Raw genomic sequence first — 27,959 nt, 5'->3', positions numbered from 1 at the left:
TCTTGTCACCTGCTGTGTCCCAGGTCAGTGTTGGTTTGTTCTGGGCTGTGGCTGCCTCCCCACTGCCGCTGCAGCATGTGCTGGTGTGGGTTTGGTAATGATTCAGACTGAAGTCACCTGGTGGTGGGCAGCTGTGGCCCTGAGGGTCCTTCTCAGCAGGAATGAGTGGTTCAGCGCTGGTGGCAGCATCTGGGGCCAGCTCTGGCAGTGTCCCTTTCCCATTGAAGTGTCCAAGGCCAGCTTGGATAGCACTTGAAGCACCCTGCTCTAATGGGAGGTGTCCCTGCCCATGCAGGGGGGTGGAACTGGATCAGCTTTAAAGGTCCCTCAGCCCGAACTGATTCCATGACTGGCTACCTCCACCTGCTCCAGGTGAGCCCCACACCTTTGGCTGGGGGCTGGAGCTGTAGCCCCAGGGTTGAGCTGTGGCACTCTCCATGCTCAGACTCCTGAAGGAAAGCTCAGCGTTTGAGGTAAGTTCACACAATTCCAAGTAAATTCAGATTCTCAGGGCATGGTGGCATCCGTGCCTCGGCTTCTGGTCCTGCCAGCACCACGGGACTGTCACGTTTGCACAGGGAGCAGTGGAGATGAGGGACCTGGTGTCCAGGGACAAGCGGGAGAGTTCCCAGTTGGCTGGGGGGATCTTACTGGTGTCCAGTGCCAGGAGGTGCCGTGAGTGCACTGGGGTTCATCCATGGAACCGCCCGAGTTGGAAGGGACACGCGGGCACCGTTGGATTCCTGTGCCCTGCCAGTCCCCCGGTCTCAGGAACATTTCCCAGCCTTGGTCACTGCCCTGGGCATGGATTAGAGGGACGGCCATTCCCTGGGAGCCTGCCTGAGTGAGAGCTGAATGCCCCCACACGCCCCAAGGGCCGTGCCAGCACCGAGACCCCCAGGCTGGCGGTGCCACCAGCCCTTCCCAAGGCTTCAGTGCCCATTCCTGGGGAGCCCTGCAGCGCTGAGGGCTGCGGGTTTGCCCCCACAGCTCCTGTGGGAGCCCCAGGCCAGGACCAAAGGCCAGGCTTGGAGCCTACCTACATCCCCCTCACCTTAATGCCCAGTGATTTGCTCCTTGGGAGATTATCCCAAGCCTTCATCTCAGAGTGATTAGTCCTCCTCCTTCACTCCCCTAAGCAGATTATTTGGCTAATGTGCCTCCCCTGTGAATGATCCAAACAAGCCGGTTTTTAACCCAAACTGATTTTACTGGCTGGCTGAGCTGGGGTGGCCCTGCCCTGAGCCCTGCTGGGAGCTGTGGGTCCCGGTGATGATCCTGCTGCATCTGCAGAGCTGGCGCAGGGACAGCTCACGTTAGAAGCTTTCCCTCTTAATCCCTAATCCCTCCTAAACCCTCATGACATGCTCAGAGTTGCTGGATTTGGGTTTTTTTGGGGAAGCAGCTCCCAGCAGAGGTGAGGGCAGTGGTCAGTGCCCCATTGGGGACTCCCATTTCCCCAGTCCTGGGTTTTACCTTCTGCCAGATCACAGAAACTTCGGTGGCGGAGCTGAGGGACCAGCCCCCTTCCCGTGGCAGGAGTGGGGCATTTGTCCTTGTCCTCCTTTGCTCCAGAGCAGGAACCGCTGCCTTCGGGGCTGTGGGGATGGGAGGATGCTGTGGCATAGGGCCAGCCAGCCTGGCACAATCCATGTCTCTGGAGACCTGCCTGGCATGGGAGAGACAGCCTGGCACGATCCATGGCCCAGGAGCTGGTGGCTGTGGCCCTGGCCATGCTCCTCAGCCAAGCCTGACTTGCCAGTATGGAGCAAAGCCCCCCCATGCCATCTCCTGAGGGTTCACAGCACCAGCTCATCCCCAGCCAGCTCTCTCCAGGTACATTTTGGAATGAGTTCCCCTGTGGGGCAGCTCAGTTCTCTGATTGCTTTTGCTGAGCTGCCCAAGGGGCTCCTCGTGCTCTCCCTGCCACAGAGTGGGAATTGGCCACACTTGGACTTACCTTGTTTTCAATCCAAAGTTCCCAAACGCAGAGACGTTGGATCTAAGGGGCTCGTGATTCCAAGGTGGAGCTCCCCAGTTCCGATTTGTCCAAGTTGGAAGGGACCTTAAAATGCATCTCATTCCAAACCCCTGCCATGGCAGGGACACCTCCCACTGTCCCAGGCTGCTCCAGCCCCAGTGTCCAACCTGGCCTTGGGCACTGCCAGGGATCCAGGGGCAGCCCCAGCTGCTCTGGACTGGGGAGATGGCAAATGGACTGGGGAGATGGCAAATGGACTGGGGAGATGGCCAGTGTCCTGGGGAGATGGCAGATGGACTGGGGAGATGGCCAGTGCCCTGAGGAGATGGCAAATATCCTGAGTAGATCTGTAGCTTTGCAAGAGACATAGCAGTGAAAGTGGCAGCTCTGGTGTCACCAACTGGGCACCAGGAGCACCCGGAGCTGCCTGGGCTGCTGTGCTTCTCCGAGGAGCAGGGCAGGCGAGGAGCTGCCCTCATCCAAAATGAGGATGTGCTTGGCCAATTCCCCCATCAGAGTGGCACAGCTAAAACCAGTTTGTGGACCCCCTTGGCTTCCCAGGGCGTGCCAGCCCCTGCCCGGGAGCCCGGGCACAGGTTTGATGTCCCTGTCCCACCTGCCCCTCGGTCAGCTCCAGGGTCTGGCTGTTCCCTCCCTGTGTGAACCACACTCCTGGGGCACCCCAGCTCCTGGGGGATTCTTGTGATGGGGCAGAGCAGACCTGGCCCCATTTTCACCCCACCACTGAGCTCGTTCTCCCAGCTGGAGAGTCCCGTGCCAGGCAGGAGCTCCCTCCCAGCTACAGCCCAGAGCCAGGGCAGTTTCCTCGGTGGAATTGCTGGGTTTGGGGCTCTGGGGAGCTGCTGCCCAGCCCAGGGCCGGGGCCATTTCCTCGGTTTGGAGCTCTGGGGGGCTGCTGCCCAGCGCTGTGCCAGGCAGACCAGGACAGCTGTCACTGCAGCATGAGTCAGGAGGGTAATTACGTGCCATCATCTGTAATTATGTGTAATTCCATGTCATTCCGTGCAATCTCTGCCATTTTGGTGACAATATCTGCTGTGCTGAGTCAGCCTTTCCGCAGCCAGGGACTTTCCCATGGGAATTCCTCCCCTTGCTGGGCTGCACCTGGAGACCTTCAGGTCCCCCTCGCCCTGCTGTCACCTCACCCCCCTTTATGTGTGTGACTGCTGGGGACATGTCTGTGGTGGCCCTGGCAGTGCTGGGGGAGCAGCTGGGCTCGGTGCTCTCATAGGAGGTGACCAGAGGTAGGACTTGGTGACCCTGAAGCTCGTCTCCACCCTTGGAGGTCCTGGGCTTCAGGGTGGTGGGGCAGCAGCTGCTGGGGCTGGAGCAGCTCCGGTGGATCCCTGCCCACCCTGGGCAGCTGCTCTGGGGTCCTGGGCCGTTCCCGTAGCACTGCTGCCCTGTGAGCAGAGAGGGCAGTTAATTGCAATAATTAATTAGCTGGATGATTGATTGCCTGCTGCTACTGCATGAGGCAGTTAATTATCTAGTTATTTATTTTGCTATTTAGTTATTGACCGGTTTGGTTATTTATTTAGTTATTAAGTGAATTAATGATTTAATTACTCAATGGCTTTAATTATTTAGTTATTCTGGAAATTCATTATTTAATTACTTAGTTATGTAATTATTTAGTTTTCGAGTAAAATCAGTATTTTACCAGCAGCCACAGCCCATCTCCGTCACTCCAGCAATGCCAGGGATCCCCAAGAGCTACCACAGAAATCACCAAGGCGGCAGCAGGGAAATTCCTGCAGGTTTGTGGGGTCCCAGGTGGAGTCTGAGCTCCAGCCACCCCTTTGTCCCCCGTCCTCAGCTTCCTGCTCCTTTGTGCTGGCAGTGCCTGGGCACCAGCCCTGCTCCTGAGGTGGGGAGAAGTTGGGGTGTGGAACTGGAGCTGGGAATGCCCCAGCTGCTTGCTCAGGGGGGGAGCGGCACGGGATTTGGGGAAACTGAGGCAAGGTGTGCAGGGGAGGTTCAGGCTGGACACTGGGGGCCGATGCAGCCCCCACCCCAGGGGGTTTAAAGCCCTGTGGATCTGGCACTGGGACACGGGGCAGTGGTGCCCTGGCAGTGCAGGGGGTGTGACAATTCCATGATTCCACAGTCTGCAGAGGTCTGTGGAGCACCCCTGGCCGTGATGCCAAGGAGGAAGGTGCCCCCCCCTCGTGCCACAGCCTTCCGTGCAGGTGACATCCTTCCAGGGAGGCTGCTCCAGGAGCAGGGACAGCAGCTCGGGAATGTCCCGGTGCCAGTGCCAGCCCCCGGGCTGCCCTCACCACCTCGGACACCGGGGTGTGACAGCCGCCGTGAGCCTGCGCTCCCCGCGCTTCCTCTGCAGAGAACGGCGCCAGCTCCAGCCTGTCCTGGGCCCTGCAGCGAGGGGACAAGCACCACCACACCGTGTGTGAGCAGACTGGGGCACTGCCAGCCTCGCCCCTGGGCTGGCACAGCTGTGGCCCCGGGACTGGAGGCAGGGCAGAGCCCCAGAGCCGTGCCTGCTGTGGAGCGCCCCTGAATCTGAGAGAGAAGCAGAGGAAGAGCAAAGAGCCCAGCGAGCTTGGCATGGAGCAGAGCCCTGCTGGGCCCTGGGCTCTCGGGGAACATTCAGCGTTCTGCTTTGAGGGAGAAGGACAAAACCTGGCTCTTTGAGACCACGGGCTGAGCCCCAAAGGACGTTTTTGGGGGTGCTGCTGCTGCTCTTAGGGGATGCTGCTGCCAGAGCTGGAATCTGCTCCGACACCATTCCTCTGGCATCCCTCTTACCCTGGAGCCCTGCCCAGGCCGGTGCTCCCCTCTGTGGGGTCCCTCTGTCCCCCCTGCAGCACCCCAGGGGAGCTGCACATCTTTAGCCTGGGCTCACCATGTGGGGGAAGAGAAACCCCAAAGCCAGGAGTGGCATCAGCCCAGAGCTCAGCTCAGTCAGCCTGGCCTAGCTGAGCCCTCAGAGAGGCCGAGGTCATCCTCATCCCCATGCCCATCCCCAGGCTGCAGGACCCCCCTCCCTGCTCCTCCTCCACCCAGAGCCAGCCAGCCTCCCCAGCAGTGGCTGCCCAGGGTCTCGGGGGGTGGCCCTGGTGCCACCTGCCTGCCCCCACGCTGGGTGAGCCACCAGGAGCCCCGGGATGATGCCACAGTCCTTGGGTGTTCCCTGAGCCCCGTGGCTCTGCGTGGCTGCAGGAGCATTTCCTGCCTCACAGGGAGGAGTCACTCTCCCAGAGTCTCAGCATTTCGGATCCCCGTGGTGCTGTCCGTGTCTCGTCCCTGCACGGCCGGAGCTTCCCCGGAGCCACCCGCGCTCCTGTTCCTCACGCCAGCCCTAGGAGTGCCCCGCTAACACTGCGGGGCCAGCGGGCATCCCGCACTGTCCCTGCTCGCCCTGGGGCTCCCTTCCCGGCTGCGGGGTGCTGCTCCCGGCGCTGCTGGGGGACGCAGCTCGCGGTGGGCGGCTGTGCAGGTGTGTCCGGGGGGCGTGGGGCAGGGGGCACCTGAAACCAGCCCAGGGGGTCGAGCCTGGGCAGGAAGGGAGCCTGGAGCTCCCTGCGCGAGCCCCATGGGGCTCTGCTCCGCGGAGTGACAGAATCAGCGAGCCCGGAGGAAGCCCCCGAGTCACTGGGTCCGGCTTGGAGCCGAGACTCCCGGGCAGCTCCTGCCCGGCCGCTCCCCGAGGCCGGTGCTGGCAGCAGGGCCGGGCGCTGCGGCAGGAGCCAGCCCCGCTCCCTCCCCGGACAGCTCAGGCATCACCCAAACCCTTCCTGCAGCCCGAGCAGGCGAACCCGAGTGCTGCACTGTGAGATGCATGAGGCAGCAGAGGAGAGGCAACACCCGGAGCTGTAATTGCGAGGCTCCTGTTGAACGTTTCCACAGCAGCTGCAGGAGCGATGGTGCCTTGTCAGAGCCTTTCCTGGATCCAGGATCCTTCTGCAAGGCCAGAACCTCCCACTCCTTCTTGCTCCAGGAGCTGTGTCTTTGGGGGAGGAGGGCGATGTGTCCCAGGGTGAAGAAGGGACGGGGGAGGAGGGGCTGGGGCCGAGATCGGTGCTGCTGGGTGGGGCAGGACACTCAGTATTGACTTTCTGACAATCCTTTTTGCACCTGATGGTCTTAGAGGTCGCAGAATCCCAGAACCCCAGCATGCTTTTGCTTGGAAAGGACCTCAAAGCCCACCCAGTGCCATGGCAGGGACACCTCCCATTGTCCCAGGCTGCTCCAGCCCCAGTGGCCAGCCTGGCCTTGGGCACTGCCAGGGATCCAGGGGCAGCCCCAGCTGCTCTGGGCACCCTGTGCCAGGACCTGCCCACCCTGCCAGGGAACAATTCCTTCCTAATAATGACTTGGAGATTGCTGATTTGGTCAGTGATCCTCACAATAATTATAACCACCATGGTAGATGGCTGCCCATGGCTGGGGTTGGCTGGCAGAGGGGGCCGGCAGCTGGAGGAGACTGCCTGGGGAGGTTCCAGCAGTGGAACGAGACAATTTTCACCTGCTGCGGATAAACCTCAGACATTCATGGTTCTCTGGATCCCAGGAGAGCTCAGGCTGTGCCCACCTCCTGCTCAGCTCTTCGCCAGCCCGGCCCAGGGTCCGGCGCTGCGAGGAGAGAAGAAAATCACTTGCAATGCCAATGCTGGAAAAGCAGGAAATGCCTCCCCGGGGTGTTAACTGCTGTTAATGGTTAATGCGCCGGCGATTTAAGGCTCCCGAGGTGCGGGGTCGGCAGCTTGGCGAGGCGCGGGGGGAAGGACCGGTGCCCGCAGCCCCGGCAGCGCTGGGCTCCGGGGCTGCGGCTCCGCTCCCGCCCGGGCTGCCCTCGGTGAGTCGCGGCGTGCCGAGCGCGGGGCTTGGGGCGGGGATCCTGCGGAAAGGCTGAAGGGGAGCACGGGGCTGTGTGAGAGGAATAGATTTCCGTATTTCTGGAAAGTGGAGGTGGAAAGCCTTGCTGAGCCGCTTTGTAGCCCACACACGGTAGCACTGGCTGGTGTTGGAGCCTGGGGATGCTCCCAGGCAGATTTAATCCCCTGCTCTAGACCCGTGCAGGCTTGATTTACCTGGGTGATGGCTCTGCAAGTGGAAGAGGCGACTGGACAAATATTTGTGATGAGCTGAAGGCCTTTTCTGTCTTGAGCCATGTTTTAACTGTGGATTTTTGGTTCAGGGAGCTGAGTCCTTAATGGAAGCACTTAGAAATGCAAACACGTCTGGCTTGGGTACCTGCTGCTTGAAATTAAATCAGGCTTCGAGCAGGGAAGGTTTATCTCTGGTCCGAATCCAACTGCTTTTCCTCCATCCTAGCCCTGGCCTGGAGCTTTTTGTAATGTACGATGGAGTCTACACAGGGAATGGGAGCTGGGGGTGGGATGGGGGAAGCACCTAAACCCAGCAGTCCTGCGGTGCTCTTTCTCCTCAAGACCTTCTCATGGCAAAGCTTTTGTGGAGGATTTGCAGCTTGGCTGGTTTGCATTGTTCACATCTTCACAGATCCCCTCAGGCGGATCTGTCACGGGACAGAGCTCCCAGGTGGGCACGCAGCTCCCAGCTCAGGCTGCCCCAGCACTTCGGGAACTGGGAAAACTGAGCTCAGAGCCTGGAACGGCCAGGGCCCAGCATCAGTGCAGAGCTCTGCATCTGGGGCGTCTCTCTGGGATATTTCTGCTTTGGGGCAGAATTCCTTTGTCCAAGGATCGCTCTGTGCAGTCCACCATGTCTCTGCCCTTCTTCATGAAGGAGTAGAAAAGGAATGAAGCAAAAGGCAGGAAAAGAAAGGGCTCCCTCTGCTCTAGAGCCAGGCTGGGAGAGCTGGGGTTGCTCAGCTGGAGCAGAGAAGGCGCCCAGGTGACCTTGGAGCCACTTCCAGTGCCTACAGGGGATCCAGGTGAGAAGTGTGATGGGTGCCCACAGCCCTCAGATGCCAGTGGAATGTCAGTCACATCCCAGACACTGCCCAGCATCGATACTGGGAAAGGATTTATTCCTGTATTTGGGGTTTTACAAGGAACTTTGGTCTGAGCAGGGTGAGAAACGGTGTCATTTCACCTCCCTGGAGACCACCAGAGACACAGCTCTGGGTGTGTGTGCTCACAGATGGAGCCACTGACTGTGGCAAGGCTGAGGGTGACTTTATGACTATTTCTATGACTTTTACAAGGTTTTTGTGGCAGTGGATGAACAGAGCTGGGAAAAGGCCTGACCTGTTTAGCAGTGGGAGAACAGAGATGTTTTCTTCCAGACACACTTTGTAGGACTGGCAGAGCAAACGGGGTCCTTTGTACCAAACATAGCAAGGGAACCCCTTAGGGTGGAAAGCAGGAGCCTTGCCACTTGTGTCCCGATTTGCAGCATCTGTCAGGTGTCACGGGCCACTGCAGGCTCACAGGGCTGGTTTATCCCTTCTCCTTCCCGCACAGAGCTGAGCCAGGCCGAGCACGGGAGCACCATGTACGAGCTCAACGAGAGCAGCTTCGACCCCATCACCTTTGTCCTGACGGGCATCCCGGGCATGGAGGAGTCCCACATCTGGATCTCCGTCCCCTTCTGCCTGATGTACCTCACCGCTGTGCTCAGCAACCTGCTGCTGCTCTTGGCCATCGCCACGGACCGCAGCCTGCACGAGCCCATGTACCTCTTCCTGGCCATGCTGGCCCTGTCCGACCTCCTGCTGTCCACCACCACCGTGCCCAAAATGCTGGCCATCTTCTGGTTCAGCGCCAGGGAGATTTCCTTCGACGCCTGCGTCACGCAGATGTTCTTCACCCATTTCAGCTTCATCGTGGAGTCCTCGGTGCTGCTGGCCATGGCCTTCGACCGCTACGTGGCCGTGTGCGACCCGCTGCGCTACGCGGCCGTCCTGACCCCCTCGGCCATCGGCAAGATCGCCGCGGCCGCCGTGGCCCGCGGCTTCTGCATCATGTTCCCGCCCATCTTCCTGCTGAAGCGGCTGCCCTACTGCGGGCACAACGTGATGCCCCACACCTACTGCGAGCACATGGGCATCGCCCGCCTGGCCTGTGCCGACATCAGGGCCAACGTCTGGTACGGGCTGACCACGGCGCTGCTCTCCTCGGGCCTGGACGTCGTGCTCATCGCCGTCTCCTACGCGCTCATCCTCAGGGCGGTGTTCCGCCTCCCGTCCCCCGAGGCTCGCCTCAAAACCCTCAGCACCTGCGGCTCCCACCTCTGCGTGATCCTCATGTTCTACGTGCCGGCCTTCTTCTCCTTCCTCACGCATCGCTTCGGCCGCCAGATCCCCAGCCACGTCCACATCCTGCTGGCCAACCTCTACGTGGTGGTGCCACCCATGCTCAACCCCATTGTCTACGGGGTGAGGACCAGGCAGATCCGGGAGCGCGTCCTCCGCCTGCTCTGCCCCGCGGGGGAGTGTCCCTGCCCCAGCTGGGCGGGCGGGTGCTGAGCAGGGCAGGGGATGTGGGGTGGGCTCCGGAGAGCAGCACAGCACTTCTTAGCCTGCAGGAACTGCTTTGGGGTTCAAGGGAAAGCGGTTCAGCTTCAGCTTCTCCCCTGAAGCTGATCTCTGGAAATCTGACCTTGGCTCATCAGCATCTTCACTGCTGCTGGTTTCTCCTGGAGCTGCTTCCCCTAAACTTCCTTAATTGGCAGAGACTGGGTAGGTTCAGCTGAGAAGCAACAAGGCACTAAGACCTGCTGACTCACTGTCACTGCTGCAGCTCATGTTTGCTGTCCTACAGCTTCATTTCTGCCTGTTCCTTCACCTTTCCTGCAGTGCCCAGACCATGAGCACCTCGTTGGTAGCCAGACTGAAGCATGGCACTGAGCGTGGCTGGATGGCACCACGCTGCTCACCGTGGCACAGAGGGGCACATCCTCCTGCCCTCATTGCTGAGGGACCCTGGCGCTTCCTGCTGCTGAAAGGGTTTCCCTGCTGAAGTGTCCCGAGGGCTTGGGAAAGGCTTTATTGTCCTGTGTTTGAGGGAAACATTTCCCTTAAAGCATGACTCCCAAATGCAATTCAAGCCCTTACAGGGCTGTGTAAAGGGACAGTGATTTCCTACACCCACCACATCCCACAGGGATGCTTTCTGTCTTGGCCAGTACAGCTCTGCCTCACCCAGGCAGCGAGCAGAGTTCTGGCTGTGGTGGTTAGGGAGCCCTTTTGGAGGCTCCACACACAATGCCAAGAGTGGGGTGGTCGGCCCTGTGTCACCTGTGAGCCCCCATGGAGGGCCTGGTGTGCTCCTGATGCTCCTCCTGAGGTGGAGCAGGGCAGCCATTTCTGCAGAATGTGCCTTTGCCCTGGTGTGAGGGCAGCCAGCACTCGCCAGTCCCGCAGCCTGGCCGGGCTGCAAAGCTCTTTCAGACCTGCCCACGGTGGGGCGAGCACTGCTGCACACCTGGGCCCCGGAGGTGTCTCACGGGAGGGGTGGTGACCCCTGGCTCTGCCAGGAAATGCCTCCAGGAAATGCTGTGCCCCACGTCAGGGCGGGGGCTGCCAACCATCCTGCCTGGGGCTGGTCAAACCCGTGTTCCTGACGGAGGGCAGGAGCCCAGGGCACGCCAGCTGTGCTCAGACCTGCGTGACACAGGAGCTGAGATCGAGCCAGCAACCCAACCAGCCAGCTCTGCTCCAGCCAACCAGCAATGCTGCCACGACTTCAGAAGAAAAGGGGAAGAGACAGATTCGTGATTTCAGGTCAAACCCCCCAGAAGTTTTTCACTTTTGCAACACATTTCTTCTTTTCTTTTCTTTTCTTTATTTTCCTCTGATTTGATCAAAGGTGGCACCGTGTGATGGGCACAGGGGAAATGAAAGTCTGTTCATTAAGGGCTGTTTGTCTAGCAGTGGAGATAACGGGGCTGGTACAAAAGCTGCTCGTGTCGCTGGGGTTTTTAATGTCCTCAGAACGTTCGTGTTTGCGTTGGCTTTCTTAGCAAAAAGGAAAAAAAAAAAGAGTGTTTGCTCAGAGCAGCCATGTAATTTTCAATAGGAGATGGAGCTGTGAGAAGGAAAATGTGTCAGGAGAGCATGTTGCTGTGGGCAGCTCAAAGAACAATTGAGCTGCCGCCTGGGTTTGTCAATATATGGGGCTGGAGCAGCCTGGGGCAGTGGACGGTGTCCCTGCCAAGGCAGGGGTGGGATGAGATGGGATTTAAGGTCCTTTCCAGCCCAACTGTTCTGTGGCTCCATGGCTCTGTGGATCTGTCTGTTCCTGGGGGTTTCCCAGAATGGTTTCACGCAATGGAGGAGGCAGGTTTGAACTCCTGCTCTGCTCCTGTGGTGGCCAGGTCAGCAGCAAACTGCCCAGGGAAATGTCCCCAAGTCAATGAATCACCAGCTGGGCCATTCCTGGCCAGGGCCCGTGCCTAATGGGGCATTAGCCAGCCAAGCAGGGAGATTTATATTTCAAGGTGTTAAAATGTCAGCTTAATAACTCACAAAGGTGGGAACCACAGCTCCTCCACTTCATATTTTTTTTCCAAATCTGGAGACACCCACTGTGTTTTTAGCTCAGTTCATGGCTTTTGTAAGTGTGTTTGGATTACAGGGATCTTTGCCTGGTAGGAAGGAGGGGAAGGAGGAAGGCTCCCTGCCTGTGGCACAGAGTTAGAAGAGGTGATCTTTAAGGTCCCTCCCCACCCCAACCATTCCACCATCCCATTATTCTGTAATTTCAACTGGTGTTTTTCCCAGATACCACATGAAGGAACCTCAGAAATCTTTGGGAAATAAGTGCAAGTCACGGAGCCCTGCTGTGCCCTCAGTGGAGGTTTCTGTGCAGAGGAGTGAGCCTGCACTGGAGAGGTGATGGAGCCGGGCTGTGGGTCAGGCTCTGTGTGTGCAAGGGGGATGGCAGTGCTGGGGCCAGGGCCAGGGCCAGGGCCAGGGCCAGGGCCAGGCTCTCAGCACGGACACGGCTCGCAGTGCCAGGCTCAGGCGCCCCTCTCCCCTCAGCTGTGCTGCCCTGCAGACGGTGGTGCTTGGAAACTCCTTCACTCGGAGCAGCCGAGCTGGCTCCAGCCCTCCCTCTCCTCTCGGCAGCCGGCAAGGGCAGGACAGAGCTCCTGGGGAGGGTCCCTCCGTGCCACTGAGCTCCTGGGGAGGGTCCCTCAGTGCCACTGAGCTCCTGGGGAGGGTCCCTCAGTGCCACTGGGCGCCTGGGGAGGGTCCCTCAATGTCACTGAGCTCCTGGGGAGGGTCCCTCAGTGTCACCGGGCGCCTGGGGAGGGTCCCTCAGTGCCACTGGGCGCCTGGGGAGGGTCCCTCAGTGTCACTGGGTGCCTGGGGAGGGTCCCTCAGTGCCACTGGGTGCCTGGGGGCGTGGAGCCCACCTGGGATGGGTGAGGAGCCCACTGGAGCTCTGGGCTCGGGATGCCCGTCCCTGGAAGTGTTCCAGGTCAGGCTGGATGGAGCTTGGAGTGGCCTGGTCTGGTGAAAGGTGTCCCTGCCCATGGCATGGAGAGAACCAGGATGATTCCATCATTCCGTGAAATGTTAATTTAATAAAGTCCTATGGGAATGAACCACACGGACTCCATTTCTTTTATGGTGGAAAAAGCCTCTTCTATTCACGTAACTCGCTTTTGTATAATTTTTACAGACCTCGTGGGTGGCTCCAGTCGGTCAGTAGCTTCTTTGCCAATTACTTTACTGGTTAATAACAAGTTGTTATTCTGTATTGATTGGTCACTCAAACCCCCGGTGTGTACGTGCAGGGAAAGTTGTTTGTGAAAGGCAGTTTCCATTTCTCTATCTAAGGGTGCAAAACCAGTTTATACGGGTGCTGGTTGTTTTTCACCCAGGAACAGATTGTTATGCTAACGAACTGCTCACACCAGGATTGCTCCCACTTGAGAACCTGCAAAGTGCTGGCTTTGACAAGGTCAGCCACCGATTCCAGGAGAGCAGGCTGGATTTTATCAAGCCTTTCTTTGGGATTTCTCTGTGTTACTGCAACAGAACCGCACTTCACAGACAGGCAGGTAATAAACAGCACCCCCTCCTTGCCTGAAATGAGACAGTAACGCAGCTTCGGGGGGAACTTTTGGGTGACTGGTTTGATCTCATGGATTAGAGATTCCTGCTGCTCCCAAAGGTCCCTAACAGCTCCCTGAAGGGTCGTGGCAATCAGGAAGCTGCTGACTGCAATTTCCCTGCTGAGGCTCTCTGCAGGTTTCTAGGTGGTCCAATTCTAGTGGTCCAAAAAATCAGAAATGGGGACAAAATCACTGAGGAGGTTTTTAGCAGGAATGTCTGCTGATCTTCAGCTCAGAGCTCCCAACTTCCTCTCCACCGTGGTTCCCAAAAAGTTAAAACAGTTCTGGGTCTTAGGGCACTTGCAGTCTGGGGCAGGAGCAGGGGCAGAGCTCACAGCTCTGGGCAGGACCCTGCCAGCCCAGGCTGGCACAGGCACAGCCCTGGGGTCTCTGTGCTCCAGGGGCAGAACGAGCGGTGCGGGAGCGGCTGTGCCGCAGGACCACGAGTGATGGGGTGGTGGGGCTCACCGAGTTCCTGCGGGGCAGCCTGAGGGGCTGCGGGCTCCTCCAGCCAGTGCACTTCATTAGTGCACTTCATTAGTGCAGCTGTAGGAAATACCCAGGGAAACGACCTGGTGAGCCCCTGTGCCCTCCCCCACAGCTCAGGTGTGAGCACAACCCCCTCCCCACCTGAGTGCCCCGGGCTGGGGCAGCGGGAGGGTGACAGAGCAGGGCTGGGACCTGGCACTGCTGTTCCAGCCCTTTCAGGCTTTTGAATCCTTTCATATCCAGAGTGGATCTACTGGAGCGTGTCCAGGGCAGGGAACGGAGCTGGGAAGGGGCTGGAGAGTTCCTGAGGGAGCTGGGAAGGGGCTGGAGAATTCCTGAGGGAGCTGGGAAGGGGCTGAGCTGGAGCAAAGGAGGCTCAGGGGGACCTTGTGGCTCTCACAGCTCCTGCCAGGAGGGGACAGCCGGGGGGTCGGGCTCTGCTCCCAGGGAACAGGGAGAGGAGGAAAGGGAACGGCCTCAGGCTGGGCCAGGGCAGGGGCAGGGTGGATTTTGGGACAATTCTTTCCCAGAAGAGCTGTCCAGCCCTGGCACAGGGGTGGAGTCCCCACCCCTGGAGGGATTTCACAGCCCTGTGGATGTGACACTTGGGGACATGGGTCTCTGCTGGCCTTGGCACTGCTGGGGAATGGTTGGACTCTGTGGGCTGAGAGGGCTTTTCCAGCTTCAGTGGCTCTGGTTCTGGGTTTGCTCTAGCTCCAGCACCTGCAGGCAGGAGATGCTCCTGCCTCAAAGGCTGCAGCAGCAGAAATGCCAGCGCCCAGCCCGGATGAAGGAGCCACGACAGTGGAGGGGCACCCTGATGAAGCAAACTGCCCAATATTTACCATGCCCAGTTAGAAGGTGTCCCAGGAGGTAGGTGTCTGTGCCAGGAGCAGTGCTGGCTGTGAACCAGCTCCCCTGAGGCAGCCCTGGGCTCATTCAGCTGCTCTTGGAGCCTTTTCCTTACACCCCCGCCTGGCACAGGCTGCCCAGAGAGCCTCTGGCAGTGCCCAGGCCAGGCTGGATGGGGCTGGAGCAGCCTGGGACAGTGCAAGGTGTCCCTGCCATGGCAGGGGTGGCAATGAAATATGCTTTAAGGTCCCCCCAGCCCAAACCCCGTGTAATTCTGTGACTCCACGATTCCCCAGCTCCTGCACCGAGGGGTGCTGTGCTGTGTGGGGGCACACCAGCACCCAGCCAGGCAGGGTGCCAGCCCTGTCCTGCACCCTGGGGCCACCTGGGCTGGAGAGGGCTCTCCATGCTGGTCTGTGCTGGGGGCACTGCTGGGAGCTGGTCCTGCTGCTCACTGCAGGGAGGGAGGGCAGCCCCCAGCCCATTACCCTGCCCCAAACCCGCGGTGTTCTCTGCTCTCTGCCCACCCTCTTCTCTTTCACTGGTTGCCTGGTGCAGATGCCAAGCAAGCCTTCCTCAGGTAGCTCCGGCTCAGCCAGACCAGGGGAAAAAGAAAAAATTTCTCACTTAAGTCAGGAAAATCGTAAGTTCATGTGCTTAAATTTAACAGAGAAATGGGATTATCAGAGAAATCTGAAACAGCTTCATTTGCCTTTAGATTCAAATAAAATAATGGCAAAGTGAATATGAGACTTGATCAATAAAGTGAAAAAGGGCAGGAATGTAATTAACGGCAATCAGTGCTTGTTTGGGCATTCAGCTTCCGTGGAGACGTGGATTTTCATTTTCTGATGCATCCACATGGGCCGATAAAGTTACCCCAAGCCTGAAAAAGGTTACCCCAAGGCTTGATGCAACCCGAGTATATTTATATTCACAACATAGTGATATAGAGCCCATTATGCCACACAAACGAATTAATAAATCATAAGTAAAGCAGCTGCTGGTGGACTTTGGCCAACTGCAAAACCTCTCTCCAATATAGGTCTCATTTTCTGTGTGCTCCCGGAGAGGGCCTGCAGGGAGTGGCCAGATGCTGGCTCTGATGTTGTGTGATTGGTATCAGTTGTGCAAACACAAGTTTAAAATCGTTGCTAATGAGGTTTCTGGCTGATGCAGAGACACTCATTTGCTAATTTAATCGAGGGGAGCGCAGCCCCCCCAGGAGGGGCCCAGCCCCAGCTCCAGCGAGGGGCCGGGGAGCTCGGGGCTCTGAGGGAAGGAGGTGGGGGTCCCTGGGGGATGCTGGCCCCAGCGAGGGTCCCAGCCTGTCCTGCAGCCAGCCAGGGGCACGGTGGCAGCACGGGCAGTGTCCCTGGGCTGGCCCCCAAACACCTCAGCAGCCCCCAGGGCAGCAGGTCTGCATGTGGTGGGGACCAGCAGGGCTGGAGCTGTGCTGGCTGCAGGAGGGGTTTGCTCCTGGCTCCAGGAGAGGTTTGCTCCTGGCTCCAGGAGAGGTTTGCTCCTGGCTGCAGGAAAGGTTTGCTCCTGGCTGCAGGAGAGGTTTGCTCCTGGCTGCAGGAGGGGTTTGCTCCTGGCTCCAGGAGAGGTTTTCTCCTGGCTGCAGGAAAGGTTTGCTCCTGGCTGCAGGAGGGGTTTGCTCCTGGCTCCAGGAGGGGTTTGCTCCTGGCTCCAGGAGGGGTTTGCTCCTGGCTCCAGGAGAGGTTTGCTCCTGGCTGCAGGAGGGGTTTGCTCCTCGCTGCAGGAAAGGTTTGCTCCTGGCTGCAGGAGGGGTTTGCTCCTGGCTGCAGGGCAGCTTTGCTCCTGGCTGCAGGAGGGATTTGCTCCTGGCTGCAGGGCAGCTTTGCTCCTGGCTGCAGGAAAGGTTTGCTCCTGGCTGCAGGAAAGGTTTGCTCCTGGCTCCAGGACAGCTTTGCTCCTGCCTCCAGGACAGCTCTGCTCCTGGGTCCAGGAGAGGTTTGCTCCTGCCTCCAGGACAGCTTTGCTCCTGGCTCCAGGGCAGCTCTGCTCCTGCCCAGCACACACAGCCCTGCTCGGTCCCCGCTGTCCTGCTGGGCTCCCCAGCCCCTCTGGACAGAATTTAGGGCAAAGCCCCTTGCAGGTGCTTCTCGGGGTCACTCGGGGGCACGGGCGGGGGGTCCTAGAAGTTCCTTGTTGTGAAAACTGAGACTTTGGTCCCAGAACTTCTGGAAATCAGGAGAGGCTCCTGGAGCATCTGCTGGGGTTGGGAGGCCACCAGGTGACTCCCGATAAGCCGTGGGTGCTGCCTGGACCTCAGCAGTGTGTCCTTGTCCCCGGGCTGGGGTGGGGAGGGGGGAGCTTTCTCCTGAGATCTGTGTCAGCATTCATGGCGTTAAATACCTTCTGCCCCAGCCCTTCCCGGGGCTGCTGAGGCAAGGAGAGCAAACCCTTGAGTCACAGACATCCCTGGATTGTGAGCAGCATCTGGAGGGTTCTCTGGCATCAGCGCAAAGGAGGAGCCTGAAACACCTGCCCGGAATCCCAGCTCTCTCTGGACAGTGTAGATTACCAGCTGCAACAGGAACAAAGCGTGAATTTTCTTTTTCTTCAGGCAATGCTTATATTTTGAAATGGTGTGGGGATGGAGGGAGGCAAACTGAGCTGGGGAGAAGATGAAAACAGGCTCTTATTTGACATTTACTGTTAGATATTTACTGTTATTAGATATTTATCTAGTATTAGATGTTTATTTACTGTTAGATATTTATCTGTTGTCAGATTTTATTTTTTATTAGATGTTTATATTGATACTTGTTTACTATTGTTAGATACTTGTCTGTTATTAAATTCCCATTATTAGTATATATTTAGAATAGAGACTTGGCAAGGTAAAGGCTTTGTTGAGCCTCTAAAGGGGGGAAATGATGCCTCAGGTTTAGTTTTTATATTTTTCAGGTTCTGTGCTGCTTTAGTGTGTGGGTCTGAGCTTCATATAGGGGATGCTGAGCTCTGTGCACACAGCAGGGACACAAAACAATTCCTGCTCCAGCTGGGCACCAAGGACAAATGATCCAAACCTCAGCCCAGGAGCACAAACCCCGTGGGCTGGAGAGAGAAAACAAGCAGGGTGGGACTGATGGGCTGGAGCTGGAATGGGACAATGAACTCCAAGGTGCCAATGGAGCAGAACTGATCCCAGGGAGAGCCCCGGGAGCGCTCGTGCATTTTGGGACCATTTTGGGTCATTTGGGTGCAGCCCTGGCTGGGCTCTGGTGCTGCCCAAGGTGGATCCATGGAGGAGATCCTTGAATAAATCCTTTAATAAATCCCTGCTTTGTTCTGTGGCTCTGCCCAGCCCCTGCTCCAGGGCAGCCCCACAAGGCATGGCCCCTGTTGGGGTGAGGAGGGGGTGCCCTGGCGCCCCCTCCCATGTGTCCCTCGCAGGGGGCTGGCCTGGTGGCACGGGGCTGGTCCGGCTGGCACGGGTGTGTCTGATCCCAGCCAGGGCAGGGTCCTGGCGAGCTGGAGCGTTCCCTCCTTGCAGCCAGCCGAGCCCGGGCCTGGGCTGACCCTGCACGGGCAGGGGCCCCGAGCCCCCCGGCTGGTGTCCCACCCCACAGCTCTGTGCTGTGAGCCACGGGCCAGGCTGGGCCACGCACAACCCAGACCTGTGACACTGAGCTTTTGTCCTTTTCAGTCACAGGAGGTTTGGAGCAGGGAGTGCTGGCAGCTGGCCGTGGCACTGCCCAGCTGCTGTCACCTGTGTCCCTTGGGCGAGGGGAGCCTCCTCTCCGGGCCCCCAGCCCCTTGCAGGGCCAGCAGTTGTGGCTGTTACACTGGGGAGGTTTCTCCACAGCCCCTCGAGGACTGGGCATGCTCTGCCTTAGAACCATGGCATGGTTTGGCTTGGAGGGACCCCAAAGCCCAGCCAGTGCCACCCCTGCCATGGCAGGGACACCTCCCACTGTGCCAGGCTGCTCCAGCCCCAGTGTCCAACCTGGCCTTGGGCACTGCCAGGGATCCAGGGCAGCCCCAGCTGCTCTGGGCACCTGTGCCAGGGCCTGCCCACCCTCTTAAAGAACAATTCCTAATTCCCAGTATTCCATCTAAACCTGCCTTTTTTTTAGTTTAAAACTTTCTCCTTGTGCCATCCCATCACTCCTCAGTGATCTGGAGGCAGAGCTCAGGCCAGCAGCGATGGCAGGCTGGTGGGGACGCTGCCACTGCTGTCCCCAGCAGCAGCAGGGCTGTGGTGGCAGGGAGGGGGACACAGGAGCCGATGTGGGGACAGGCAGTGACCTGGCATCGGTGTCCTGTCCCAGGCATGCGTGGCAGGGCTCTGCCCAGCTCAGAGCAGCTCTGGGGCTGCAAACACGTGCTGGGCTTTGGGGGCACTGGCCCCTGGCACGCTCGGGGCATGGACACCACCCACGGCCCTCAGGAGCCGTCTGGGCCACAAGTCCGAGACTCGAGCTGGGCTCTCTGGGAGCTGATCAGGAGATTTCTGATGGAAAGAAAACTTCTTTAATTTAGAAAGTTGACGTCAGCGTCAAATATCCTGAAAGCTGTGAGAGGAGCCCAAACAAAGGGAGCGGTTTGCCTCTGCAGCTGGGTTTCTCTGGTCCCTCTGTGATCATTGGTTTGTGGGTTTTGCAGATGAAATTGAGCAGTGACCTGGGGACGGTGGAGACTTTTTCTGCAGCACACAAACAAAAAATGAACCATGGGTTGCTGAGACACATTTGCCTCCTTTTGGTTTTCTTTTGAAACAAACACACTTTTTCTCAGCTGGGTAAATATTTGTTCTGCTGATGGTGCTGGATGCTGTCTGCTTTGGGAACAGGGAATTGAACATGGATGCTGCCAAAAGATGCCATTGCTGGGAGCCCGTGAGAGGAGAGGGGGTGAGCCCAGGTGTGGGGATGCAGGGCTGGCAGCAGAACCCCGGGAGGACCCAAAGGCTGGCTGGGATGTGAACTGCCAGGGTGTTTGACATCCCTGAAGCAAACAACGGGATGGGGGGGTTTGCTGAACCAGGAAAGAAGGGTCTGGAACAGGAAGGGAGGGTCCCTGGGGCTTTTCAGGGGACTTGGCCAGGGCAGATTGCAAGTAGCTGGGTGAGGGGGTTGTCCCAGGTGGAAATGGTCCTGGGGTCCCCTGAGCCCCATCTCCCATGTCCTGGTTCTGCTCTCCCCACAGATGAGGTGACCTGGGAACCAACCTTGGCCATCTGTTCCTTTGTGCAGTGGCTGGCCTTTAGTGGCCAACCATGTTCCCTGGCACAGGCAGCGGCCTTGGACACTTCCAGGCACACGTTTCTAGCCTGGCCAGGACAGCAGCTATCCTCAGCCCAGAGTTCCCCCTGGAGAACACTAACTGCTCACTGATCCTGCTGCAGCAGCGATCCTGCAGCTCCCTGGGCTCCCTGTGCCCCCTGTGCCAGCCATGAGTGCCACACAGACAGGCATCACCTGAATTTTGGGTTTACTTGGATTAGCAGTCCAAGTGGAGAGTGATTTTTTACAGTAGCAGAGGGTGATGGGACACAGGGAATGGTTTGCACAAAGGAAGGCCAGATTTTGTCACCTGGCAGGGTGGGCAGGCCCTGGCACAGGTGCCCAGAGCAGCTGGGGCTGCCCTGGATCCCTGGCAGTGCCCAAGGCCAGGCTGGCCACTGGGGCTGGAGCAGCCTGGGACAGTGGGAGGTGTCAGGAGGTTGGAAAGAGATGAACTTGAAGGTCCCTTCCAACCCACCTTGCTCCATGGTGTTGTGATTCCATGGTTCCTGCAGTACCTGCAGTCCTCACCAAGACTTAGCAGGGTGGTCCTCCTGCCTTGGGGGCTTAGGGCTGTTGGATGCTGAGTGGCACCAGTGCTCTTGTGCAGTTTTTGGCTTTATTATGGTCAAAACCTGCCTGTGTTTGTCCCCTGGAGGTGACAGCCCCAGTGCTGGTGGCGGGAGTGCTGGATGACCCGGCCTGCAGGAGATCCTGCCTGCAGAGGGGAGGGTCCCAGCCCCGGCCCGGGGGGATCCCTGGGGGCTGCAGGGAGGGGTGGTCACCGCTGACCCAGGGCGCGGGGTCCAGGCATGAACGGGATCGTGGGGCAGGGCGGCTCGGGTTTGGGAGGCGCCCCGAAGGGCGTTGTCATCCCACGGGCCGGGATGCCACCCCGCTCCCGTCATCCCAGGAGCGACCCCGAGCCCCGAGCTCCCTCCCATCCCCTGGAGCAGCCGAGCCCACAGACCTCCTCCCGCATATTCCAAGTTTGAAATTCGGAAACTTCCAAATTCCTTCTACCCAGTTAATCACCGACAGCGATCTGCATAGCAGAAATCATTCAGCCCGGGGGCTGCTGTTTATGGAGCAGCTCCGTGGCCGAGCGCTTTGCCGCGCTCCTCCCGCCCGCCCGTCTTCCCACGGCCGCTGCTGCTCGCCGGCCCGGGCTCCGTCCGTCGGTGCCGGGGGTCCCCGGGACGGGGGGCTTCGGTGGGCTGGGGGCACACGGAGCCGTCAGGAGCCGCGGCGAGCGGCAGGTCCCGGTGTGCGGGGCACCGAGGGGCGGGGAGGCCCCGGGGAGCGCCGGGGAGCACCGGGGAGCCGGGGCTGCCGGGCGGGACGGGGAGCGTCCCCAGCCGCTGGACCCCGCGGAGGGACCGCCGCTCCCTTCCTCCCCCGGCCGGGGAGCCGCGGCGCCGCTCGCCTCGGGGACTCGGGGCCGCGGGGATCTCCGCGGCGCCGAGAGGCTGGCGCGGAGCTGCCGAGTTCACTTAACGGGAATCGGGGGAGAGCCCTCCCTGCTGAGCGGAGAGCCGCCGCGACGGGGACGGCCACAAAGCGTCCCTGAGAGCCGCGGCCCGGGCCGGAGGCGGCGGGCAGCGGGCAGCGGGCAGCGGAGCCACGCGCGGGTGATGCCCGGGGGCCGGTGCCACCGGCTGGGCTGCACCACCGGCCCCGGCACCGGCCGCTCGCCCCCGTCCGGAGCCGCGGACGCGACCTCCGTGCAAGAGAAACGCGCCTGCGGTTCCATTCCGTCCTGAGGAGAATCCCCGGGATCCGCGGGAATTCCCGGGATCCGCGGGAAGCGCCGGAATCCGAGGGAACCCCCCGGAATCCGCAGGAACCCCCAGAATCCGAGGGAATTCCCGGGATCCGCAGGAACCCTCCGTCCCCGTCCCAGTCCGCTGCCCTGACCTCCAACCCAGGGCCAGGACCCGGGGGAGCCGGCCCCACCTCAGCCCCTCTCCAGCCCCTCTCCAGCCCCTCTCTGCCCCTCTCCAGCTCCTCTCCAGCCCCTCTCTGCCCCTCTCCAGCCCCTCTCCAGCCCCTCTCTGCCCCTCTCTGCCCCTCTCCAGCCCCTCTCTGCCCCTCTCCAGCCCCTCTCTGCCCCTCTCCAGCCCCTCTCTGCCCCTCTCTGCCCCTCTCTGCCCCTCTCCAGCCCCTCTCCAGCCCCTCTCTGCCCCTCTCCAGCTCCTCTCCAGCCCCTCTCTGCCCCTCTCTGCCCCTCTCCAGCCCCTCTCTGCCCCTCTCTGCCCCTCTCCAGCCCCTCTCTGCCCCTCTCTGCCCCTCTCCAGCCCCTCTCCAGCCCCTCTCTGCCCCTCTCTGCCCCTCTCTGCCCCTCTCTGCCCCTCTCCAGCCCCTCTCTGCCCCTCTCTGCCCCTCTCCAGCCCCTCTCTGCCCCTCTCTGCCCCTCTCTGCCCCTCTCCAGCCCCTCTCTGCCCCTCTCTGCCCCTCTCCAGCCCCTCTCTGCCCCTCTCTGCCCCTCTCCAGCCCCTCTCCAGCCCCTCTCTGCCCCTCTCTGCCCCTCTCTGCCCCTCTCCAGCCCCTCTCTGCCCCTCTCTGCCCCTCTCTGCCCCTCTCTGTCCTTTCTGCAGCACCAAACGCTCCCGCAGCGATCCCCAGAACCCGCAGAGCTTCCCGGCATCCCGGGGCAGATGGAGCTCGTGCTTTAGGTAACTGCTTCGAGCTGAGAGCAAAAGGAAAAGGGTTTAGGGAAGGAGAATCCAAGGAGCGGCTTGGGCAGAGCGGTGCGAGCTGCATCCTTGGAGCTGCCCTGAGAAGTGTGAGAACCGAGCTTGCAGCGAGGCTGGGTCACGGGGAAAGGTCCTGGTACAGCGTGGAGGAAGGGCTCTGATGGATTCGGGAAGGGGTCTAAAGCCGAGGGACTCCTTTGGTGCAGAGCTCCTGGGTGCACCGAGATTCCCGCTGGATCCTGTTTATTTGCAGTTTGATATTTGCATTTTGCCACAGAGGCTGAGCTGTTGGCATGGCAGCACAGCTGCCAGCTCCCAGCACTAGTAATATCTTTTCTGTTAACACCTCACATCTGTTTTTGTTTGATGCAATATTTATACTGAACCACTTTAAAAAAATTGCAAAATTTGTTGGTATTATTAGAGAATAGTAGTTTTTGTTATATAATAATTAGTATTATCTTAAAATCAAGTATGATTTTGATTAATTTTATTTTTTAAAGATGATCCACTGCCATATTGTGTTTCCCTGGATGCTTTCTTGGTTCAGGATGTTTTAGATATTAAACTGAGTGTGAACAGGGAATCCAATCTGTTGTTGAAGATACAGTTGTTTTTTCATATACAGAGTCAATATTTTGGTGTGCAACAACATCACAGCTTTTCAGCACTCACCCCACTCCCTCCTGCGTTATGGATAATTCCTTATGGATTGAGTTTTGAGATTTAAGACCTGAGTATTAATGCAGAAGTTGCTGAAAACAGTCACTTTCCATCTTAGTTTGTGTGTTTGGGTCTGATTCAGCCTCTGGGGCTTTTCAGGGCTCTCCAGGGCAGCAGCACCTCCTTTCCTTTAGCTGGAGGGAGGATTGCATCTCCCACAGGTTTTTCTTCTGACACAAAGGTCTTTCCAACTGCCTGGTTATATTTTAGTTCTGCCAGATTTGCTCTGAAAAATGCTGCAAAGCAAATTGAATTGGGTCTCAGAGCTGAGAGGGGAGGGAAAGAGAAGTTTGGAGACAAGGACCATGGGCAGCCAACTCCAAACCTGGAGTTAATTTTGATCTCTGTCCTAGCTGAGCCCAGGGGCCCTAGAACTGCCCACTCTCAGTGCCCAAGAACATCTTGCTCACCCTGCAAACCCTTGGCCGTTCCTCTCTCATTGCCCGATTTCTTCCTTCTCCTCTGGACTCAGAGAAGACAGAAATATTTCGGTATTCGTGGAACAGGAGCTGGTTCTGTCTCCAGTCACTGCCTGAAGTGGAAGCACTTGGAGGAAAAGCGTGTAGCGGTTGTGTTAGAACCGAGTGAGGAGGAGATCCGGACGCTGGTTTTCACAGGAGCGGGGTGTAAGCACACCCTGCAGCACGTGCAGGCCCCGGGGTTTGCAGCCTGCCTTTGTGCCTCTGGCTGGGGCTCTCTGCAGAGCACAGCAGCTCGCACGAGGCGTTTGGTGCTGCTGGAAGAGCTCAAGCACCCCAAAATAATGTTCTGCAGTATCTTCTGCTTTGCTTTCAGGTGAACATGTCCTCGTCCAACCTGAGCAGCCTGACCCCAGACACGTTCATCCTGGTGGGGATCCCGGGCATGGAGCAGCTGCACGTCTGGATCTCCATCCCGTTCTGCTGCACGTACGTGGCAGCGCTGCTGAGCAATGGAGTCCTGCTGCTCACCATCTGGGTGGAGCGCAGCCTCCACCAGCCCATGTACCTCTTCCTGGCCATGCTGGCCGTCGCCGACCTCGCGCTCTCCACCACGGTGGTGCCCAAGATGTTGGCTCTCTTCTGGTTCCGAGCCAGGGAGATTTCCTTCGGCGCCTGCCTGACCCAGATGTTCTTCCTGCACTTCACCACCATAGCGGAGTCGAAGATCCTGCTGGCCATGGCCTTTGACCGCTTTGTTGCCGTCTGCTTCCCGCTGCGCTACGGGGCGGTGCTGACCCCGTCCGCCGTGGCCAAGACGGGGCTGGCGGCTCTGCTGAGGGGTTTCTGCGTCATCTTCCCCTGCGTCTTCCTGCTGAGGCGGCTGCCGTTCTGCGGCCACACCGTCGTCCCGCACACCTACTGCGAGCACATGGGCATCGCCCGCCTGGCCTGCGCCGACATCTCCGCCAACGTCTGGTACGGGCTCGCCCTGCCCTTCAGCGTGGGGCTGCTGGACCTGGCCCTCATCGCCGTCTCCTACGGCTTCATCCTCCGGGCGCTGTCGGGGCTCCCGTCCCGCCCCGCCCGCCGCAAGGCCCTGCACACCTGCGGCTCCCACGTCTGCGTGCTGCTGCTGTTCTACGCGCCCGTCGTCTTCGCCGCCCTGACGCAGCGCTTCGGCCGCAGCATCCCCCCCGAGCTCCGCATCCTGCTGGCCAACCTCTACGTGCTGTTCCCCCCGCTGCTGAACCCCGTGGTGTATGGCATGAGAACGCAGCAGATCAGGGACGCCGTTCTGAAGGTGTTCGTCCGCCCCTAGAGCCGCCAGCCGAGGCAAGAGCGAAGCGATGGACGCCTAAATGGGGCCCGGCTCCCCACCCCAAATTCCCTTTCAGCTCTTTCAGGCAGCACCCCGAGTCTGCTACCCCAGGCAAGCACAGAACACCCGACACGCTCACATCGCCGTCCCCAGGTTTGTGCAGAATGCAAGATAAAGGCAAAAATCAGGATGGCAGATTGGCAACGGAAGGAGAGCGATCCAAGAAAGGAGAACCTACCCCAGGCGTGCCAATTTTGGGAAACCCCAGAGCCCCGGACTCATGGAGTAGCTGGGGTGGGAAGGGACCTCCAGAGATCAGCTCACCTGATCCTCGCTCACGCAGGCTCATCCAGAGCAGGTGACACAGGATCACAGCCAGGTGGCTTTGGCCATCTCCAGAGAAGGAGACCCCACAACCTCCTGGGCAGCTCTTCCAGTGCTCGATCACCCACACTGCAAAGGGAATTTCCCTCATATGCAGCTGGAAGTTCCCATGTAAATCCCCTACAAGGAGGAGGTAGGTGGAATTCCACTGTGGTGGGACAATAAATCTGGACTCAGGTGGAAAGACATATAATAAATGTGTTCTTCTGAATGACACATGTATAATGAAATTCATCTTAGAGATTTATTCTTCATCAAAATTCATAGTATTGAAAAATCTCCTAAAGGAGTAATACAGAAATAAAACCAAGTGCTGCACTTCAGCATTCATGGGGTGTTTTTATTCCTTAACTGCATCATCTGACCTCACTTTGAGTAAACATGCCAGTGAAAAATCCTTCTCAGAAGAATCACAGAGTGGCATTGAAAAAATTGTTATCAAATCCTAAAAATGCTCTTGCTGCAGAGTAGCTGCTTCCCTGGAGCTAAAATATCTCCTGGGCATCAGTTTGGAACAGCAACTGGAGGCATCAGAGCAACGTCCCCCAGAGCAGAGCTGCAGCTCTGGTGCAGTGAGCCATGTGACTGAGCACGTTACTCTCTCTGAAAACAGCCAAAAAAGAAATCTAATGCCATTCTGAGATGGAACACAAGACCTTTCTTTCAGTAGCTTGACTTCATTTCTTGTTGCTTGGAGGTTACACATGGCATTGCTATTCTGTGAGGAAATGATAAGTGAACGTGTGCCCCGGGTTGCCTGTTCCAGGCTGGCTGTGAGACACCAGCAGGCTGACTCTGCCCTCCAGGGCCTTCAGCCAGGGCCAGTTCCAGGGGCAGCCACATGTGCAACCCCTTGTTTTCTCTACAGCAACGTGTATTTAATTTGTTATCAATTTATCACTCATTTAATGGCAGCAGCTTAATGTTCCAGTCAGAATTCACCCACACAGTCACCCAACAGGACACCCAGAGGCTTTGCAGGGTGCCCAGACCTGCCAGTTTGGGAAGGCAGAGGGACAGAGGCAGTATTTATTCCCATTTTGAGTGGCATTTATTCTCATTTTGAGCAGCAAAAATGAGTTTAGTGATTTGCCTAAGGTGTATCAAGCCTCATCTTAGAAACTAAATGGATTAAGTTTTTTTATGGTAAAAGTCTCATTTTCTAGACCCTCAGTTGCAATTTGAGACCTCAGCAGGTTGACCCCTCTGGCTCAGTGCAGGGATCAATGCTCATGATGTGCCTCATTTTCACCCCCAAAATAAAAGGGTTAAAGACAGGGGAATTGCTGGTGCAGTCGTGTGCATGGTGGGGACCACTGTGACCAAAACAGTGCCTTGAAAATGAGAAAGGTGCTGCAGTGCAAAGCAAGAAATCAGAGAGTGATTCCTTGTCTTGTTACATATTCCAGATTTAAAAACAAACCCAACTATCTCAGGTCCAAAGCCTGTCAAGTTTCAACTGGCTCTTGACCTTGAAGGATTTCTGTACAAGGGCTCCAGCACAGCAGAAAAGCTGCCAGGGAGAAGGAGGCTGGTGCTCCCACATTCTAACCCAGCACATTTACAGCATTTCACCATTTTCCTGCAAAACAGAGCCAGTGCAATTATTTCTTTTTGCCAGGAATCACTGATTCTGTAGAGTTCTGAGGTAGGAAACAAACCTAAGTTTTGCTTTGGTTTCTGGCGTTTGAGTTGCTTTAGGTCAGAGAGGATCTCTACAGTCCCTTCCACCCCCAGCCCTTCTCTGGTTCTGTGAACCCTGCATTTGGGTTTGAGTTGCACTGGAGCTCTCCTCTGTGCCCATGAAGTGCAATAAATCTTTGTGTGTGTGTCGAACCCTGATGTTTTGCTGGAGCTCTGCCCTGGGGCAGTGTCGCCCCTTGAGAAGGAAGGAGAGATTCCCTGGGTGTGGGAGTTGAGCGAACAGCACCTTGCCAATCAACAACCCGTTAATTGAGCTGCTGCTCTCGCTGCCAGCCCAGCACGTCCCTGGCAAGCAGCATGCCCCGGAGGCTGGGCAGGAGTGCCCCTGTCCCCAGGGGCACCCAGGTGGGCCAGAACGGCACCAGGGTGCTGCAGCAGGTTCACGCCGGCCCATTTCCATCGCACCTGTAGGAGTCTAGTAGAAATATTTCCTGTAGTAGTTTAGTAGAAATATTTCCTGTAGTACTTTGGTAGAAATAATTTCTGTAGTAGTTGAGTAGAAATGTTTCCTGTAGTAGTTTAGTAGAAATGATTTCTGTAGTACTTTTTAGCAGAAATAATTTCTGTAGTACTTTTTAGCAGAAATAATTTCTGTAGTACTTTTTAGTAGAAATTATTTCTGTAGTAGTTTAGTAGAAATATTTTCTGTAGTACTTTAGTAGAAATATTTCCGTAGTAGTTTAGTAGAAATTATTTCTGTAGTACTTTAGTAGAAATGATTTCTGTAGTAGTTTAGTAGAAATGATTTCTGTAGTAGTTCAGTAGAAATGATTTCCGTGGTGGCTCCCTAGCTGCAGCTGCCCCTCAGTTCACTCCTTGGTGCAGCCTGTGAGCGTCCTGCCTGCAGCGCTGGGCCAGGTCTAACCCGAGCCAGGTTTGCATCAGCCCGAGGCAGGCGGAGCCGGGGTCCCAGCCCAGCTCCCCTCCAGGACACGCAGGGACAGCAAGAGCACAACAGCAGAACAGGCTGGCCAGGGGCTGCTCCCTCCTCCTGGGCAGCGAGGACGAGGGCCAGCAGCCTCAAGCTGTGCCACAGGAGGTTTAGCCTGGCTGTTAGGCACAATTTCATCACTGAACGGGCTGCTCAGCCCTGGCACA

General features: G+C 58.0%; 2 protein-coding genes across 2 annotated transcripts; both read left to right on the top strand.

The window, feature by feature from the left end:
• The first annotated feature begins 30 nt into the window (after positions 1-30).
• Positions 31-13,936, top strand: LOC110474967 (olfactory receptor 52B2-like). The gene has a single exon (XM_085588052.1). It carries the CDS (start codon positions 8,442-8,444, stop codon positions 9,414-9,416), a length of 975 nt encoding a protein of 324 aa, XP_085444178.1. The 5' UTR covers positions 31-8,441; the 3' UTR covers positions 9,417-13,936.
• An 8,190-nt stretch (positions 13,937-22,126) lies between these two features.
• On the top strand, positions 22,127-27,521 carry LOC110474932 (olfactory receptor 52B2-like). The gene is made up of 2 exons (XM_085588018.1): positions 22,127-22,289; positions 23,829-27,521. Exon 2 carries the CDS (start codon positions 23,835-23,837, stop codon positions 24,771-24,773), a length of 939 nt encoding a protein of 312 aa, XP_085444144.1. The 5' UTR covers positions 22,127-22,289; positions 23,829-23,834; the 3' UTR covers positions 24,774-27,521.
• Positions 27,522-27,959: the final 438 nt, after the last annotated feature.

This window comes from Lonchura striata, chromosome 1 (genome assembly GCF_050655825.1).
Source record: "Lonchura striata isolate lonStrDom1 chromosome 1, ASM5065582v1, whole genome shotgun sequence".
In the NCBI taxonomy this organism is placed as follows: Eukaryota; Metazoa; Chordata; class Aves; order Passeriformes; family Estrildidae; genus Lonchura; species Lonchura striata.
The sequence above is the reverse complement of the archived record's forward strand: the minus strand, read 5'-3'. Positions and strand labels throughout refer to the sequence as shown.

What these genes read in the sequence shown, in the direction of transcription:
- LOC110474967 (XM_085588052.1), top strand. Translation starts at nt 8,442, where the DNA reads ATGTACGAGCTCAACGAGAGCAGCTTCGACCCCATCACCTTTGTCCTG.
- LOC110474932 (XM_085588018.1), top strand. Translation starts at nt 23,835, where the DNA reads ATGTCCTCGTCCAACCTGAGCAGCCTGACCCCAGACACGTTCATCCTG.